Below are 14,824 nucleotides of genomic sequence, written 5' to 3'. Positions count from 1 at the left end.
CGCTGACAGCCTGAATGACACAGGGATGGTGCTGCATTCCTGTGCCATGCAGGCGATCAGAGAAAAAAAAGTGAAAGTCCCAGAGTGGGACAAAGTAATAAAGTATATAAACTTTTAGAAAGTGAAAAAAAAAAAAAAATTGCAAAAATATAAAAAAAAAAATAAAAAAAATAATCCACCAAAAATAAAAATATAATGTACCCATCAATAAATATTATTATAAAAAAAAAAAAAAAAAAACAATAAAAGTACACATATTTGGTATCGCCGCGTCTGGAACAACCTGACCTATAAAATTGTCCCACTATTTAACCCCTTCAGTGAACACGGTAAAAAAAAAAAAAAAAAACGAAGCAAAAAACAATCCTTTATCACCATACCGCCAAACAAAAAATGGAATAACACGCGATCAAAAAGACAAATATAAATAAAAATGGTACCGCTGAAAACTTCATCTCGTCCCGCAAAAAACAAGCCAAAACACAGCTCCATCAGCCGAAAAATAAAAAAGTTATAGCTCTCAGAATAAAGCTATGCTAAAAAATATTTTTTTCTATAAAATTGCTTTTATTATGTAAAAGTGCAAAACATAGAAAAACTATATAAATGTGGTACCGCTGTAAACGTACTGACCCGAAGAATAAAGCTACCTTATCAATTTTACTACACGCGGAACAGAATAAAAAAAAACAAAAAAAACAATTCCTGAATTGTTGGTTTTTGTTTATTCTGCCTCCCAAAAATCGGAATAGAAAGCGATCAAAAAATGTCACGTGCCTGAAAATGGCACCAATAACAACGTCAACTCATCCCGCAAAAAACGAGCCGTCACATGACTATCTGCCAAAATCTGGAAAAATTATAGCTCTCAAAATATGGCGATGCAAAAACTAGATTTTACAAAAAATGCGTCTTTTAGTGTGTGACAGCTGTCAGTCATAAAAACCCCATATGATTCTGGTATTGCTGTAATCACACCGACCCGAAGAATAAAGTCATCTAATCACTTATACCGCACGAGGAACGGCGTCAAAAATAAACTCTTGGGTTAGGATTGGGCTAGGGTTAGGGCTGGGTTTGGGGTTAGGGTTGTGCTAGGATTAGGGTTGTGCTAGGGTTAGGGTTGTGCTAGGGTTAGGGTTGTGCTAGGGTTAGGGTTGTGCTAGGGTTAGGGCTGGGTTTGGGGTTAGGGTTGGGGTTAGGGTTGTGATGGGGTTGGGATTTTTTTCAAAAGTAAGAAAAAAAGATGACGATATGGCGACTAGTGTTGAGCGCAAGTGCTCGCTACTTGAGTTTGCATCGGGTGCTCTGGTATGCATTGAGTATCGTGGGTATTTGAGTGACATGCTCGAGTCTCTGCCCCATATGCTTCACTGCCAAAAAAACTTTACGGGGATTGCCTGCCATGCACGAGCGATCCCCGCATGTTTTTTTTTGGGTGTCTAATATCCGTGAAACATGCGGAGCAGGGACTCGAGCATGTCACTCGAGCACACGCTGTACATGGTGGATACCTGAGTACCCGATGCAAACTCAAGTAGCGAGCACTTGCGCTCAAGACTAATGACAACTTATTCAATATGATGACCTAATGTAAACAAATTCTGTGTCGTACCTCTGGGTTCAAAATGTTCACTATACACCTTAATAAAATCCTTGAGGGGTATAGTTTCCAAAATGGGGTCACTTGTGGGGGAGCTCCACTGTTTAGGCACATCACGGGCTCTCCAAATGCGACATGGTGTCCGCTAACAAATTGAATGGAAAATCGGCTCAAATTGTTAGCGGACACCATGCACGAGCGATCCCCGCATGAAAAAAAACACTTTTTCATTTTTACGAATCAATTTGTGAAGCACCTGGGGGTTCCAAGTGCTCACTATGCATCTAGATAGGTGCCTTGGGGGGTCTAGTTTCCAAAATGGGGTCACTTGTGGGGGAGCTCCAATGTTTGGGCACACAGGGGCTCTCCAAACGCAACATGGTGTCCGCTAACAATTTGAGCCGATTTTATATTCAATTTGTTAGCGGATACCATGTTGCATTTGGAGAGTCCCCGTGTGCCCAAACATTGGAGCTCCCCCACAAGTGACCCCATTTTGGAAACTAGACCCCCAAGGCACCTATATAGATGCATAGTGAGCACTTGGAACCCTTAGGTGCTTCACAAATTGATTCGTAAAAATGAAAAAGTGAAAAAAAAATATTGGGTATCTTCGTGCCCAGGGGAAATTGCACAACAAATTTTTGGGTCCATTTTTTCTTGTTACCCCTGTGAAAATAAAAAAAATTGGGTCTAAAGTAACATTTCTGTGAAAAAAGTTAAATGTTCATTTTTTTCTTCCACATTCAAAAAATTCCTGTGAAGCACCTGAAGGGTTAATAAAGTTCTTGAATGTGGTTTTGAGCACCTTGAGGGGTGCAGTTTTTAGAATGGTGTCACTTTTGGGTATTTTCTGTCATAAAGACCTCTCAAAGTGACTTCAAATGTGATGTGGTCCCTAAAAAAATGGTTTTGTAAATTTTGTTGGAAAAATGAGAAATCGCTGGTCAACTTTTAACCCTTATAGCTCCCTAACAAAAAAAAATTTTGGTTCCAAAATTGTGCTGATGCAAAATAGACATGTGGGAAATGTTATTTATTAACTCTTTTGTGTGACATATCTCTCTGATTTAAGGGCATAAAAATTCAAATTTTGAAAATTGCAAAATTTTCAAAACTTTCACCAAATTTCCATTTTTTTCACAAATAAACACAAGTGATATCGAAGAAATTTTACCACAATCATGAAGTACAATATGTCACGAAAAAAACAGTCTCAGAATAAGGGGGATCCGTTGAAGCGTTCCAGAGTAATTACCTCATAAAGTGACAGTGCTCAGAATTGTAAAAATTGGCCTGGTCATTAACGTGTAAACCACCCTCGGGGCTTAAGGGGTTAATGTTCGTGACGCCACCTGTGGTATGCGGCTATATGGAGCCGCTCTGCGGTGCCGATTCTCTGGAGCTGTTGGTAATGCAGCAGAGTTGGTTCAGCTCTCCACAGGTAGTGCTAAGCTCCACGGCGGTGCTGTGATGTTATAGATGAGGTAGATGTTGCTGTGCAGTATAGTGCAGGGGATGGCGCAGATAATAATGCTAGGACATAGTGGGGTGCAGTCTTCAAGGTTTACTCACAGTTGTTGCACTCCAGGCTACCAGGATCAGGGTAACCTCCCACGTCGTCCTGTGTTTACCGAGGCAGGGGTTCAGCAAACTCCCAGGTGTTTCAGGAGTACATAACGGGACCCCTTTTTGTGTGCCTTTCTCGGTCATCTTCCTGCGCTGGCTCTCACCCTCCTGCCCTGCGCCTCACAACCAGTGTCCCAAGCCGGTAACTTCGGATCTTGGCGGGCAATCTTCAGTTCCCTGAATCCTATTTGGCTACCTTTTCAGCGATATAGCTGCGGCTGTGAGCAACTGCACCCTGAAAGTACAGAAGCCTCCGGTTTCTAGCTGAGCCTTGTAGTTCTCCACTAGTTAGGGGCCGGTCCCCTTTGCGACTTGATCCCTCCACGTTCCTGCAGATTCGGGCGCACGGGTGGCATCCGCACTTCCCGTGCTCCTGGGATCCCCTCACTTCTGGAGCCTTCCTCTGCTCCCATCCTCTTTCCTCAGTCAAGCCTGGGCCTCTCAACTAGGCCCGCTTCCCTGAGCAGAGCTCCTACAGAGCTCCTGCTCCTCTCACTGTCCTCCTCTGACTGAACTCACTCTCTCAAGAAGGCTCCCCTTTTTATACACCTACTGAAGTGCTCCCCTAAACTACTTCCTCCACCCACACCCACTACATAGTTCCACCCTCCAGCTAGGGACCAGGGACTGTGCTCTCCCTTAGGAGCAATCCCGCCCTTCCCTACTGGGGTGAAGTGTGTTGGATGCGGGTGTGTGGGTCCCGGGCAGTACTCCATCCTTACCTGAGAGTGGGATACCACACATCTGGGTGAAATGCAGTACCTCTGCGGCGACTGAACCCGCAGGGGCACCACATCTACACTAATAATTCTAATAGTAGTTACAAATTCATGTTATAGACCGGTGCATAACTGTATATTATTCTTGTTGTATATTTGTCACATCATTGATTGCAATATAAATAAAAAGTTCTAACAAAATGAAATCCTGGAGTAATAAGTTTATTAATGACAATTCGTCGTACAGAAACATTTAGTTAGCAGCAACAGTCTGGTCCATCCAGGATCTAAGAACTGTCACACGAGCGTAGACAGCGGGAGTAGAGGTGGAGCAGGAAGAGCTTCCCCAGGACACGATACCAGCCAAGGTCCAAGCTCCATTTCTCTGGCACACAAGAGGTCCACCAGAGTCACCCTACAGTAGAATGAATATAGTGAGCAAATTATGACATTTTTGGAACTTTCATTCTGTTTATCCGAGAACAGAATATTAGATTAGCAAAATATATCCTTAATATCCTTAAATCAGTAAAATCTCATACCATGCAGGAGGAGGCACCAGAGGCTCCAGCGCAGATCATGGTGCTCTGGATGTTGGATCCCCAGTATCTCTGGCAGTCACTTGTGGTCAGAAGAGGCAGAGCTACCTGCTGCAGTTTGCTTGGTGTAATTTGTGCTGAGCAAAATAAAGACATGTAATATTTAGAAAAGTCTGATCTGATGGACTTAAAGAGCCCTAATATTACATGGTTGGCCATTCATCTGAAGTTATATTATAAATATCTTGACACTATAGTTACAGGACTTTGCAATCCTTACATGCAGCACTAACGTAGCCCCATCCAGTGGTGACGCATCTCTCTCCTCCATTGAATACATCAGCTGTAGCAGCAACGCACACTGGGGACACACGACTGGTAAAAGAGGCAGCGCTGGCGAGCTTGATAAGAGTGATATCGTTGGAAATGGTGACAGAGCTGTAGCTGGGGTGTCTGAAGACCTGTTAAAAAAAGTCAATATTTCTATTTATTAAATAAACCTTACAATTATTTCCATTAGGTACTATATGTGATCTATTAACATATATATGTTCATCAATATTAGATTTTTTAGCATCTCTTACCCTGGAAATGGTCATGGTCTGAGTAGCTTCAGCACTGGAAGAACGATCAAATGCACCCAGAACTACACGGTGGGAGGTTCTGCGCATAAGAGAGGAAAAGAGTAAAAACATTCTTGTTTTACTATTAGATTTATCACATCAAGTCAGAAAAATAGTTCTATAATAAAACTCACACTTTTGTTTTGTTTCTGTAGTTTTATCATTTTCTGTACAGTCTAGTGGCGATTTCACACTTATCAGCTTACCATAAATATAAACTGCGAGATATAAATCACTTACGTGACACCACAGTGAGCAGCAGTGACGACCCACAGACTGTTGATCAGGGAACCACCACAGAAGTGGAAGCTAGTCCTGTCCTGTAGGGTGTAATCATATGTGTTACTAAGTTGCTTGTTAATATCACAGAAACATGTTACAGCTTTATCTCTCACATTTCTAAAACTAATGGCGCATTAACAGTTAAAATTAAGGCGTCATTTCAGGCAATTTTTTCCAAAAAAGCTGTGTGTGCATGAGGAATAACACCAAGTCGCCATTCTGTGACTTGTAGCCTGCATTTTTCATCGGTTTTCCCCTCTGCAGGCACAATGCATGACTTTCAATTGTCTCTGAGCTTGTGGGTGGAGACTAACTGCTGTGATGTCTCTCATACATAGTATACAAAGGCATAAGGGATTCCTGCTTTTCTTTCTATATGTATCATATGTTCAGCAGCAGCAGCATGGAGAAAATTATCCATCAGTACTGAGCAGTGTAACTGTGAGTCCAACTTTGAAATAAAATATTACTAAAAAGCTGCAGTATGATATCTTTCTCTGTTTTTCCTTCTGGTCCTACCTCCACCCCCTCACCCTCCAAAAAGACTGTTTTCCCCTCTGTAGGCGCTATGCATGACTTTCAATTGTCTCTGAGCTTGTGGGTGGAGACTAACTGCTGGGATGTCTCTCATACATACTATACAGAGGCATAAGGGATTCCTTCTATATGTATCATATGTTCAGAAGCAGCAGCAGCAGCTTGGAGAAAATTATTCATCAGTACTGAGCAGTGTAACTGTGAGTTATAATAAATGGGAAAATGAAGTTCAAAAACTTAAGGCTAAAAAATATGCACATGATCTGAGTGATTACCAGTCTAATAATATATATCGGTGGAAAAATAAAAATAAAGGCAAAATAAGGCCACGCATGCAATCTATCTCTAGCACCTCTACGGCATCAGAGGAAGAATGTGGCGGTGGTTTAGGGCGTTTTTTAGGCAAACGCCCTCTATCCAGTCTCGAAGATATTCCTGCGCAACCGCACGTATACGCAAGAACACCCTCCACACATCTCAGAAATCGGCCCTACAATTTCAGGGAGAAAAGGACCAAGAAACCTTGAAGGTAATTAATCTTTCACAAATTCCATTGACACAAGCCCACATTGATGTCCTGTCTAAGGGATTATCCTTTTCTCCTGTGGAACGATTTGACTATTTCACTGTTGTCAAGGACTTGGAGTTGTTTGCCCGAAAGCTAGCTTTCAAAAAACACTTCAACTCTACTACAGGATCCAATCTATCCCTATTAGAAGCACAAGCTCTAAGGGATCTTGAGTCATTAGAAGAGGAACAAGGGCCATCTTCTGTCCCCAATAGCCCCATACATCTCCACCGCCGCTCTCGTGCATTCCCGCCCTTGTCTGCTTGCCCACAAATAGACATTTTTGTTAAATTAGTCCGTGAGGACTTAAGGAAACTTAATCCAAAAATTAAACATGATAATCTTTCAATATCATCTAGGTATGCAATTCGTGAATTGCAACAGATGAAAAATATAGTGATTAAAAGAGCGGACAAGGGTGGAAATGTAGTCGTGTGGCCTGTGGAGATGTATGAGGCGGAGGCATTTAAACAACTTCACTGCATTCACAAATATAAAAGACTGGACAATATCCCTTTGAGTTCTTTTAAAAAGGAACTCAAAGATCTTATTGATGATGGTATGGAGGACCATGTAATTACAGTCAAAATGGGAGAAGCTCTCCTACCAGAATTTCCTATTAATCCCACATTTTACCTTCTGCCTAAGGTTCACAAGGACCCCCGCTGCCCACCTGGCAGACCCATTGTTTCCGGCATGGGGGGTCTTTGTGAACCTATATGCAAATTTGTGGACTTCTTCCTGCAAAAATGTGTGGAGACCCTTCCTTCCTTTGTTAAGGACACTACAGATGTCCTAAAAAGACTGAATGGGGTCCTGCTTGATGAGAACATGTGGCTAGTTACCTGCGACGTGGAGTCGCTCTACACATCGATAAGGCACGACCAAGGAATTAGAGCCGCGAAATTCTTTTTGAATATGACCAACCTTGAACCTCAGATGATCAACTTTATACTGGGACTTTTGAAATTCATTTTAACCCATAATTATTTTGTGTTTAAGGACCGCCCCTTCCTACAGCTCCAGGGTACAGCGATGGGGGCGTCTTGTGCGCCCTCTTACGCTAACCTCTTCCTGGGGCTGTGGGAGAGAGATACGGTCCTTAACACTCCGGGCAACGAGGCGGTCATCCTCTGGTCACGTTTTATCGATGATGTGTTATTTATCTGGCAGGGCTCCGCGTCGCAGTTAGAGGACTTTCTTACTCGTCTTAACAACAATGACCTAAATGTTAGGCTGACATGGAAGTACAGTCAAAAACAGATCGACTTCCTAGACCTTCTTATCTATAAAAATTCAGACGGAAGTCTGGAGACCGATATTTTCCGCAAAAAAACCTCGACGAACTCTTTACTCCATTATACCTCATCCCATCCTCCAAAACTTAAGAACTCTATACCTATAGGCCAGTTCTTGAGGGCTCGTAGGATATGCTCCACTGAGGACAATTTTTTGGATCAAGCTCAGGAACTGTCAAAACGATTCTATGAGAGGGGGTATAGATATCGGGACATTGACAGAGGATTTACCAGAGCTCTACAGTCTGACAGACAAAATCTTTTAAGCAAACCCCAAGGTACACACAGAAACAAGGGTAATATTCAATCTAATACAACTCCTCGCTTTATCTCTACATTTAATACTAACTGGTCAGAAATAAAATCTATTGTCTCTAGACACTGGCCTATCCTCCTCACAGATAAGGACTTACGTCCTAATCTTACAGCATATCCTACCATCACTTGGCGTAAATCTAAAACACTAGGGGATCTGCTTTCTAGGAGTCACTACATACCACCTTGCAATAAGTTCATCTTCGGAAGCAAAGGTCCACCATGGGGAAGTTTCCCCTGTAGCAAATGTTCTATTTGCAAATACGTTCCCAGAACTTCAGACTTCCATGGTTCCAGCGACAACAAAATATACAAAATAGTACACCACATATCATGCGATACTGAGGCTGTGGTATACCATTTAACCTGCCCTTGCGGACTTATCTATATAGGAATGACCACGAGACCGTTAAAAGCCCGCATTCAAGAACATATCCGTGATATCAAAAATTCAAGCACATGTTCTGACCCACAAATTTTAAAAACTATCCCTAGACACTATCTAGAAGTACATAAGGGTAACCCTATGGGTACAACCATATGTGGTATTGATCATGTCTACCTGGGGATCAGAGGGGGTAATGTCAAACAAAAACTCCTACAAAAAGAAACCCGCTGGATAACGGTCCTCAATACAATAGCTCCCTTCGGACTTAACGAATATGTGAGTTTTAAGTCGTTCTTGGTCTAAAGAACCGGTGGGTTATATAGTCCATTTTATTTATCTTTGTGTGTCTTGTACAAGATTTTAACTGCTGTCTCTACTTCATCCTAGATACCTCTTTATGTTCTTCACATTAGCAGCGTCTGACCTGTATGGGAGTGATGGACGTGTGCCATAATATACCACCTCTGAAGATCTATAAACTTTAAAACCATCAAAGTCTGCAATCAACAATAGATATATCCATAATACTGGCAAGTTGTGACCCACTCTTGCCCGAATGTATCGTGACTATCATATGAATCTTGAAATATCAATAGTTGTATTTTTCAGCTTTATCTCCTATGACCGATTTGTTGGATATTAATGAATATTGCATGTACATGTTTTTTGGGTCCTATGTGTTGGGACCCGAGTTGCTAATATGGAATTGGTCGAACTGTCATTATTTATGTAACTCAACCATGTAGCAGGGGAGTATATGCTCTCTTACTACACTGCAGCATTGACCCCGGTTCTACATTATCTGTATGCATTATTTTGTGGGGTTGTATGCATAATTGGAGTGTACTTGATTGCTGATGGTCTGCTATATTATCCTATCACTACAGTGGTTTGTCTTTCATTGCATTTTCGCTATTTTTATGGGGTTGGTTGTTGCATACCCTCTCAACTATTCTCTTTTTATAGGAGATTTTATCTCCTTCTCATTCTACCTTTCATTCTGTGGATCTGGGCGCCTCCCTGCCGATCTGTGTATTGGCCACCCACCCCTCGACAGGGGATCCGCTCATGACCGCAACTATTCTATTTATACCTCTTTTCCATCTGCTCTGATCCTTGCCCTGTTGCTCGGGCGTCGTGGGCGTGTCCTGGGTTGCCTAGACAGCGGAGGGGATGTTCCTTCCTCCCTTCCTGCCATGTCTGGTGGCGCGGGACTCGCTCGGGCGCTTGAGGGGGCGGGATGCGATGACGGGCCGTGTGCCCATTGGATAGACGCTGCTATCAGTCCTCATATATATACACCCTCCGACGGACCTTTAGCCACGCCTCCTGACGAAGCCACTTCGGTGAAACGCGCGTCGAGGTGCGCTACTCATTCCCCTTTGCAGACTCCTCTTACCCGGTCATCATTATGTCACAAGGTAATGTGCGGCTATTCTGATTATTATAAGCAGATCACCTTAGATACCTTTATCTGCCTGCTATATTATTTGATTAAACTCAGATTTATAGCCTAGTTGGACTCTTACCACATTGCCTGATTATGTATAACACCTGGGCATTCATCATGGAGTTACACCTGCAATTGGGTTAAGGTTTCCCTCTCACTTTTAGGGTTTTTTTTCAATCTTAACCCCTATTGGGTCTCTCATCCTAGTCACTCTTATTTGTTTTTTACTGTTATATATCATATGTTGTATTTTATCTAATAAAGATACAGTATTTTGTAATAACAGCTATATCTCTGGCCGTTTATTATTGAGGGCGATGTTCTTTCTATATATTAGTATTATCTTTATCACATCTCTCTCTCTCCTTTTTGGATGTTCTAATTGTGATTGCTAGCTTTTCTTATAGGTTTGCTTGGAGAAAATTATTCATCAGTACTGAGCAGTGTAACTGTGAGTCCGGCTTTGAAATAAAATATTACTAAAAAGCTGAAGTATGATATCTTTCTTTGTTTTTCCTTCTGGTCCTACCTCCACCCCCTCACCCCCCCCCCCCATCAAAAAAAGACTGTTTTCCCCTCTGCAGGCGCTATGCATAATTTTCAAATGTCTCTGAGCTTGTAGGTGGAGACTAACTGCTGTGATTTCTCTCATACACGGTACACAGAGACATAAGGGTTCCATGCTTTTCTTTCCCTATATATCATATGGTCAGAAGCAGCAGCAGCATGTAGAAAATTAGCCATCAGTACTGAGCAGTGTAACTGTGAGTCCATCATTGTAGCAAAAAAAAAATACGAAAAAGCTGCAGTATGATCTCTATCTCTCTGTTTTTCCTTCTGGTCATCCCTCCACCCCTTCACTCCCAAAAAAAACTTCAATCGGTAGCTGTAACCTGATACCTCAGTGAGATGGTGGTCTTGCTTTTACAAGAAAAGATTTTAGCAGCTTTTAAGAGTGGATGATATGTTCAGCAGGCAGGGAGAGAAGAAGTGGCTCATAAGTTGAGAAAGAAGCATATTTCTCTTATAAATTGTATCACAAAGTTTCTTTGTACTATTAATTTATGCAAAGTTTGTGGAAAGTAAAATGATTATTTACGGCAAGCAAAGCCACACTTTGTCCACATTAGTGTATGTTGTCCACATTAGTGTATATCAGAAGTACCTCTACACAATGAGTGCAGTAGACATATTTTTCAGAAAGTGAGACTTAAAATAAGATAGTGTAAAATCTTAATATTTTTCACGTTACCTGAAGAGACACCTGCCATGGCCAAGAACCAGACACTGCAGTTTCACCATTCACAATTCTGGCATAGCCAGAAATAATGGGCTTAATGGCTGGCACACCACAGCCTAACCATTAAAAAAAAAAAAAAAAAAAAACATTCTTTAATGTAGGAAATGAATATAGGAAATTCAAAATATTAAAGTACTTGTACTTAAGGAATTTTTCATCTTACCAAAAGTTCCTCCCAGAAGGGCAAGGCATGAAAGGAGCCACAGGACTGCCATGGTTATCCACTGCTTGTGTAATTGGCTTGAGAAGTAACCTGTCCAGTTTATATACTCTCAAGTCACCAATCACAAGACACGTATATGTGTTATTTTTGTATTATTTGTTCCCTCTTATCATATAGCCTTGAATTAATAAATAACATTCTACAATCTGCATGTGCAGAGAAAAATAAATGGAAGAACAGGTGTTATAATTGATCTCACATTCTAAGAAAACTACGGCAGTTCTTATAGACCAGTGTTTCTCAACTACAGTCCTCAAGGTTCCCCAACAGGTCATGTCTTCAGAATTCCCCTAGTATTGCACAGCTGCTGGAATTATTAGCAAGACGTCAGATATTGTCACAGGTTGTCTCTATAGAATATTCTCAAATCCTGACATGTTACGTGGTCTTGAAGACAGGACCTGAGAAACCCCGTTGATTTTTGCCATATGATGACAAAAAGAATAAAATAATAAATGCAACTGTGTCATTAGAAAATGACCTATTGTTTAAATCAGCTCACCATAGATGAGGCACATAGGGAGGTAAGACATATAGTGGTTAGGGACCATCCATATTAAAAGGTCACCTTGACGTGGTTGGATGGCTTGGAGGGAAAGCAGACAGCTGGGGGCTGGTGTTATTATTCTGGGAAGAGACCAATATCCATAAAGCTTACCAGGCTATTAATATCAGCTCACAAGTGTCTGCGTAGCCTTTACTGGTTATTACAATTATGTGGCGTCCCCCCTATTTTTAATAACCAGAAAGGCTAAGGAGACAGCTGCGGGCTGATATTAATAGCCTGGGAAGGGGCCATGGATATTGGCACCCTCCCAGACTAAGAACACAAGCCCTCAGCTGCCTCAGAAATGGCATATCCATTAGATGCGCCAATTCTTGCGCTTAGCCGCATATTTTCCCACTTGCCCTGGTGTGTTGGCAAGTGGGGTAATAGTTTTGGGATTGATCCCAGCTGTTTTATGTCCGCTGACATCAATCCCAGGGGTTAGTAATGGAGAGGCGTCTATAAGACACCCCCATTGCTAACCCCCTAGTGAGAAGTAATAAAGACACACTGAGAAAAGTCCTTTAATTGAAAAAAAAACTATCCCGACCCTTTTTTTATTCCCATAGAAATCAAAGTTATATTCATCTGTCCACCATATTTCCATAATAAGGAGCTCAGCATGCCAGCTAGAACACACTGACAGTAGTGTGAGAACACGCCTGCAGTGAGAAGCACTGACATCAGTATGGTGATCGGAGTTCATAGCTGATGAACTCCGGTCACCTTACTCACGTCAGCGCTCGCAGCATGAGAAACCCCCATTTCTGGGGCGGCTGAGGGCTGGTGTTCTTAGTCTGAGAGGGGGAACAATATCCATGGCCCCTTTCCAGGCTATTAATATCAGCCCGCAGCTGTCTGCTTAGCCTTTAGTGGTTATTAAAAATAGGGGGGACCCCACATCATTTTTTGGGAGGTTCACACATTTTAATAACCATTAAAAGCTACGCAGACAGCTGTGAGCTCATTTTAATAGACAAAGAAGCTACATGGATATTGGCTTCTTCCCAGAATAATAACACCAGCGCCTGAGCAGGGTTTCCCTCAGCTGGGTGTTAAAAATAAGGGGGACCCCACACCATTTTTTCTATGATTTCTTTATTTAATAGATAAATACTAAATACATGTACAGTAAAATACACACACACTGCACTAATTATACAGTATATCTTACTGACATCTTTCTATCTATCTATTCTATCTATATATCTATTCTATCTATTCTATTCTGACGGTTCTGGCTTCGAATTTACTGTACTCAGCTGATGAAATGTCGGGTTTCTCACGCTCCTGTCAGTGTGTTGCGGCTGGCGTGCTGAGCTCCTTATTATGGAATTACGGTGGACAGATGAATATAACTTTGATTTCTATGGTAATAAATGCCTAAAAAAGGGTCGGTGAGTGTTTTTTTTAATTAAAGGACTTTTCTCAGTGTGTCTTTATTACTTTTGACTACAGAGTTAGTAATGGGAGTGTCTAATAGACACCTCACCATTACTAACCCCTGGGATTGATGTCAGCGGACATAAAACAGCTGACATCAAGCCCAAAACTATTACGCCACTTGTCAACACACCAGGGCAAGTGGGAAAAGTCGAGGCTAAGTGCCAGAATTGACGCATCTAATGGATGTGCCATTTCTGGGGCAGCTCAGCGCTGGTTTTCTTAGTCTGGGAGGGGGCTAATATCCATGGCCCCTTCCCAGGCTATTAATATCAGCCCACAGCTTAGCCTTTGCTGGTTATTAAAAATAGGGGGGGGGGCCACATTATTTTGGGGGTGTCCCCCCATTTTAATAATTAGTAAAGGCTACACAGACACTTGTGAGTTGATATTAATAGCCTGGGAAGCTTCATGGATATTGGTGTCTTCCCGGAATAAGAACACCAGCCCCCAGCTGTCTGCTTTTTCTCAGCTGGGTATTAAAAATAAGGGGGAACTCACACCATTTTTTCTTTGTTTTCTTTATTTATTAGATAAATACATGTACAGAAAAATACACATGCACTGCACTAATTATGTATCTCACTGACATCTTTCTATTTATCTATTCTATCTATATATCTATTCTATCTATTGTATTCTGACGGTTCTGGCTGTGAATTTACTGTACTCGGCTGATGAAATGTCGGGTTTCTTATGAAAGGTGTGCATAAAAATTGGACGGCACACGCATGGTCCATGTGCCATGCTAGTTTATCCCGCACCCATTGACTTGCATTGGCGAGTCTCGTCCGATACACGTGGCCACTCGCAGCATGCTGTGATTTTTTTTCTCAGTCTGATCCGAGCTGAGAAAAAAATTGCAGATGAGCACTGATTCATTGGCTAACATTAGTTAGAGTGCAATCAGATTTTTTATCAGATTGCACTAGTCCAATTTAAACGCAGATGAGCATGAGCCCTAAAAATTTTCAAAACTTCTTTAGAAAACTCTTCCAAAACAAGGAGCATTTCCTAAAGCAGTTTCCACTTTAAGGCTTTTGGTGAGTTTTTGATGTTCAGATTTTCTGTACATACTAGGGAAATTAGTTTACTTGTGCTTTTTCATTGGATTTTTTTTTACGTATGTTTTTATTGCGTTTTTGACGCTGCAGATTTTGTCTCTTTTTGATATTTCATGTTTTAATTAAAGCTGCTTTGTTTTTGATACTTCCTGGTATTTGTCTTTGACAAAACTTTATTAATACAGTCAGTGTCGGACTGGGGTGTCTGGGGCCCACAGGATGAATTGATCCTCAGGGCCCACCCTACAGCTATATGCATTTACCTGATAGTCGTTATCCCCGTTATAGTGAAGTGT

At 41.6% G+C, this 14,824-nt stretch overlaps 1 protein-coding gene across 1 annotated transcript; it reads right to left on the bottom strand.

Moving 5' to 3' along the window:
• Positions 1-4,157: 4,157 nt before the first annotated feature.
• LOC141174535 (chymotrypsinogen A-like) lies at positions 4,158-11,551 on the bottom strand. Its single transcript, XM_073659471.1, has 7 exons — positions 11,415-11,551; positions 11,204-11,307; positions 5,354-5,433; positions 5,075-5,153; positions 4,771-4,951; positions 4,494-4,627; positions 4,158-4,366 (listed from the first exon to the last, which is right to left on the bottom strand). Exons 1-7 carry the CDS (start codon positions 11,464-11,466, stop codon positions 4,205-4,207), a joined length of 792 nt encoding a protein of 263 aa, XP_073515572.1. The 5' UTR covers positions 11,467-11,551; the 3' UTR covers positions 4,158-4,204.
• Between the last annotated feature and the right edge of the window lie 3,273 nt (positions 11,552-14,824).

This window comes from Phyllobates terribilis, unplaced genomic scaffold (genome assembly GCF_046119375.1).
Source record: "Phyllobates terribilis strain yellow unplaced genomic scaffold, ASM4611937v1 Scaffold_13__5_contigs__length_258822181, whole genome shotgun sequence".
Lineage (NCBI taxonomy): Eukaryota > Metazoa > Chordata > Amphibia > Anura > Dendrobatidae > Phyllobates > Phyllobates terribilis.
The sequence above is the reverse complement of the archived record's forward strand: the minus strand, read 5'-3'. Positions and strand labels throughout refer to the sequence as shown.

Excerpts from the sequence above, each read along its gene's own strand:
- LOC141174535 (XM_073659471.1), bottom strand. The coding sequence starts at position 11,466 with ATGGCAGTCCTGTGGCTCCTTTCATGCCTTGCCCTTCTGGGAGGAACT. Across the intron at positions 5,154-5,353 it reads GCTGCTCACTGTGGTGTCAC|AACCTCCCACCGTGTAGTTC; the intron begins GTAAGTGATTTA and ends TCTTATGCGCAG. Across the intron at positions 4,952-5,074 it reads AGACCATGACCATTTCCAGG|GTCTTCAGACACCCCAGCTA; the intron begins GTAAGAGATGCT and ends TTTTTTTAACAG.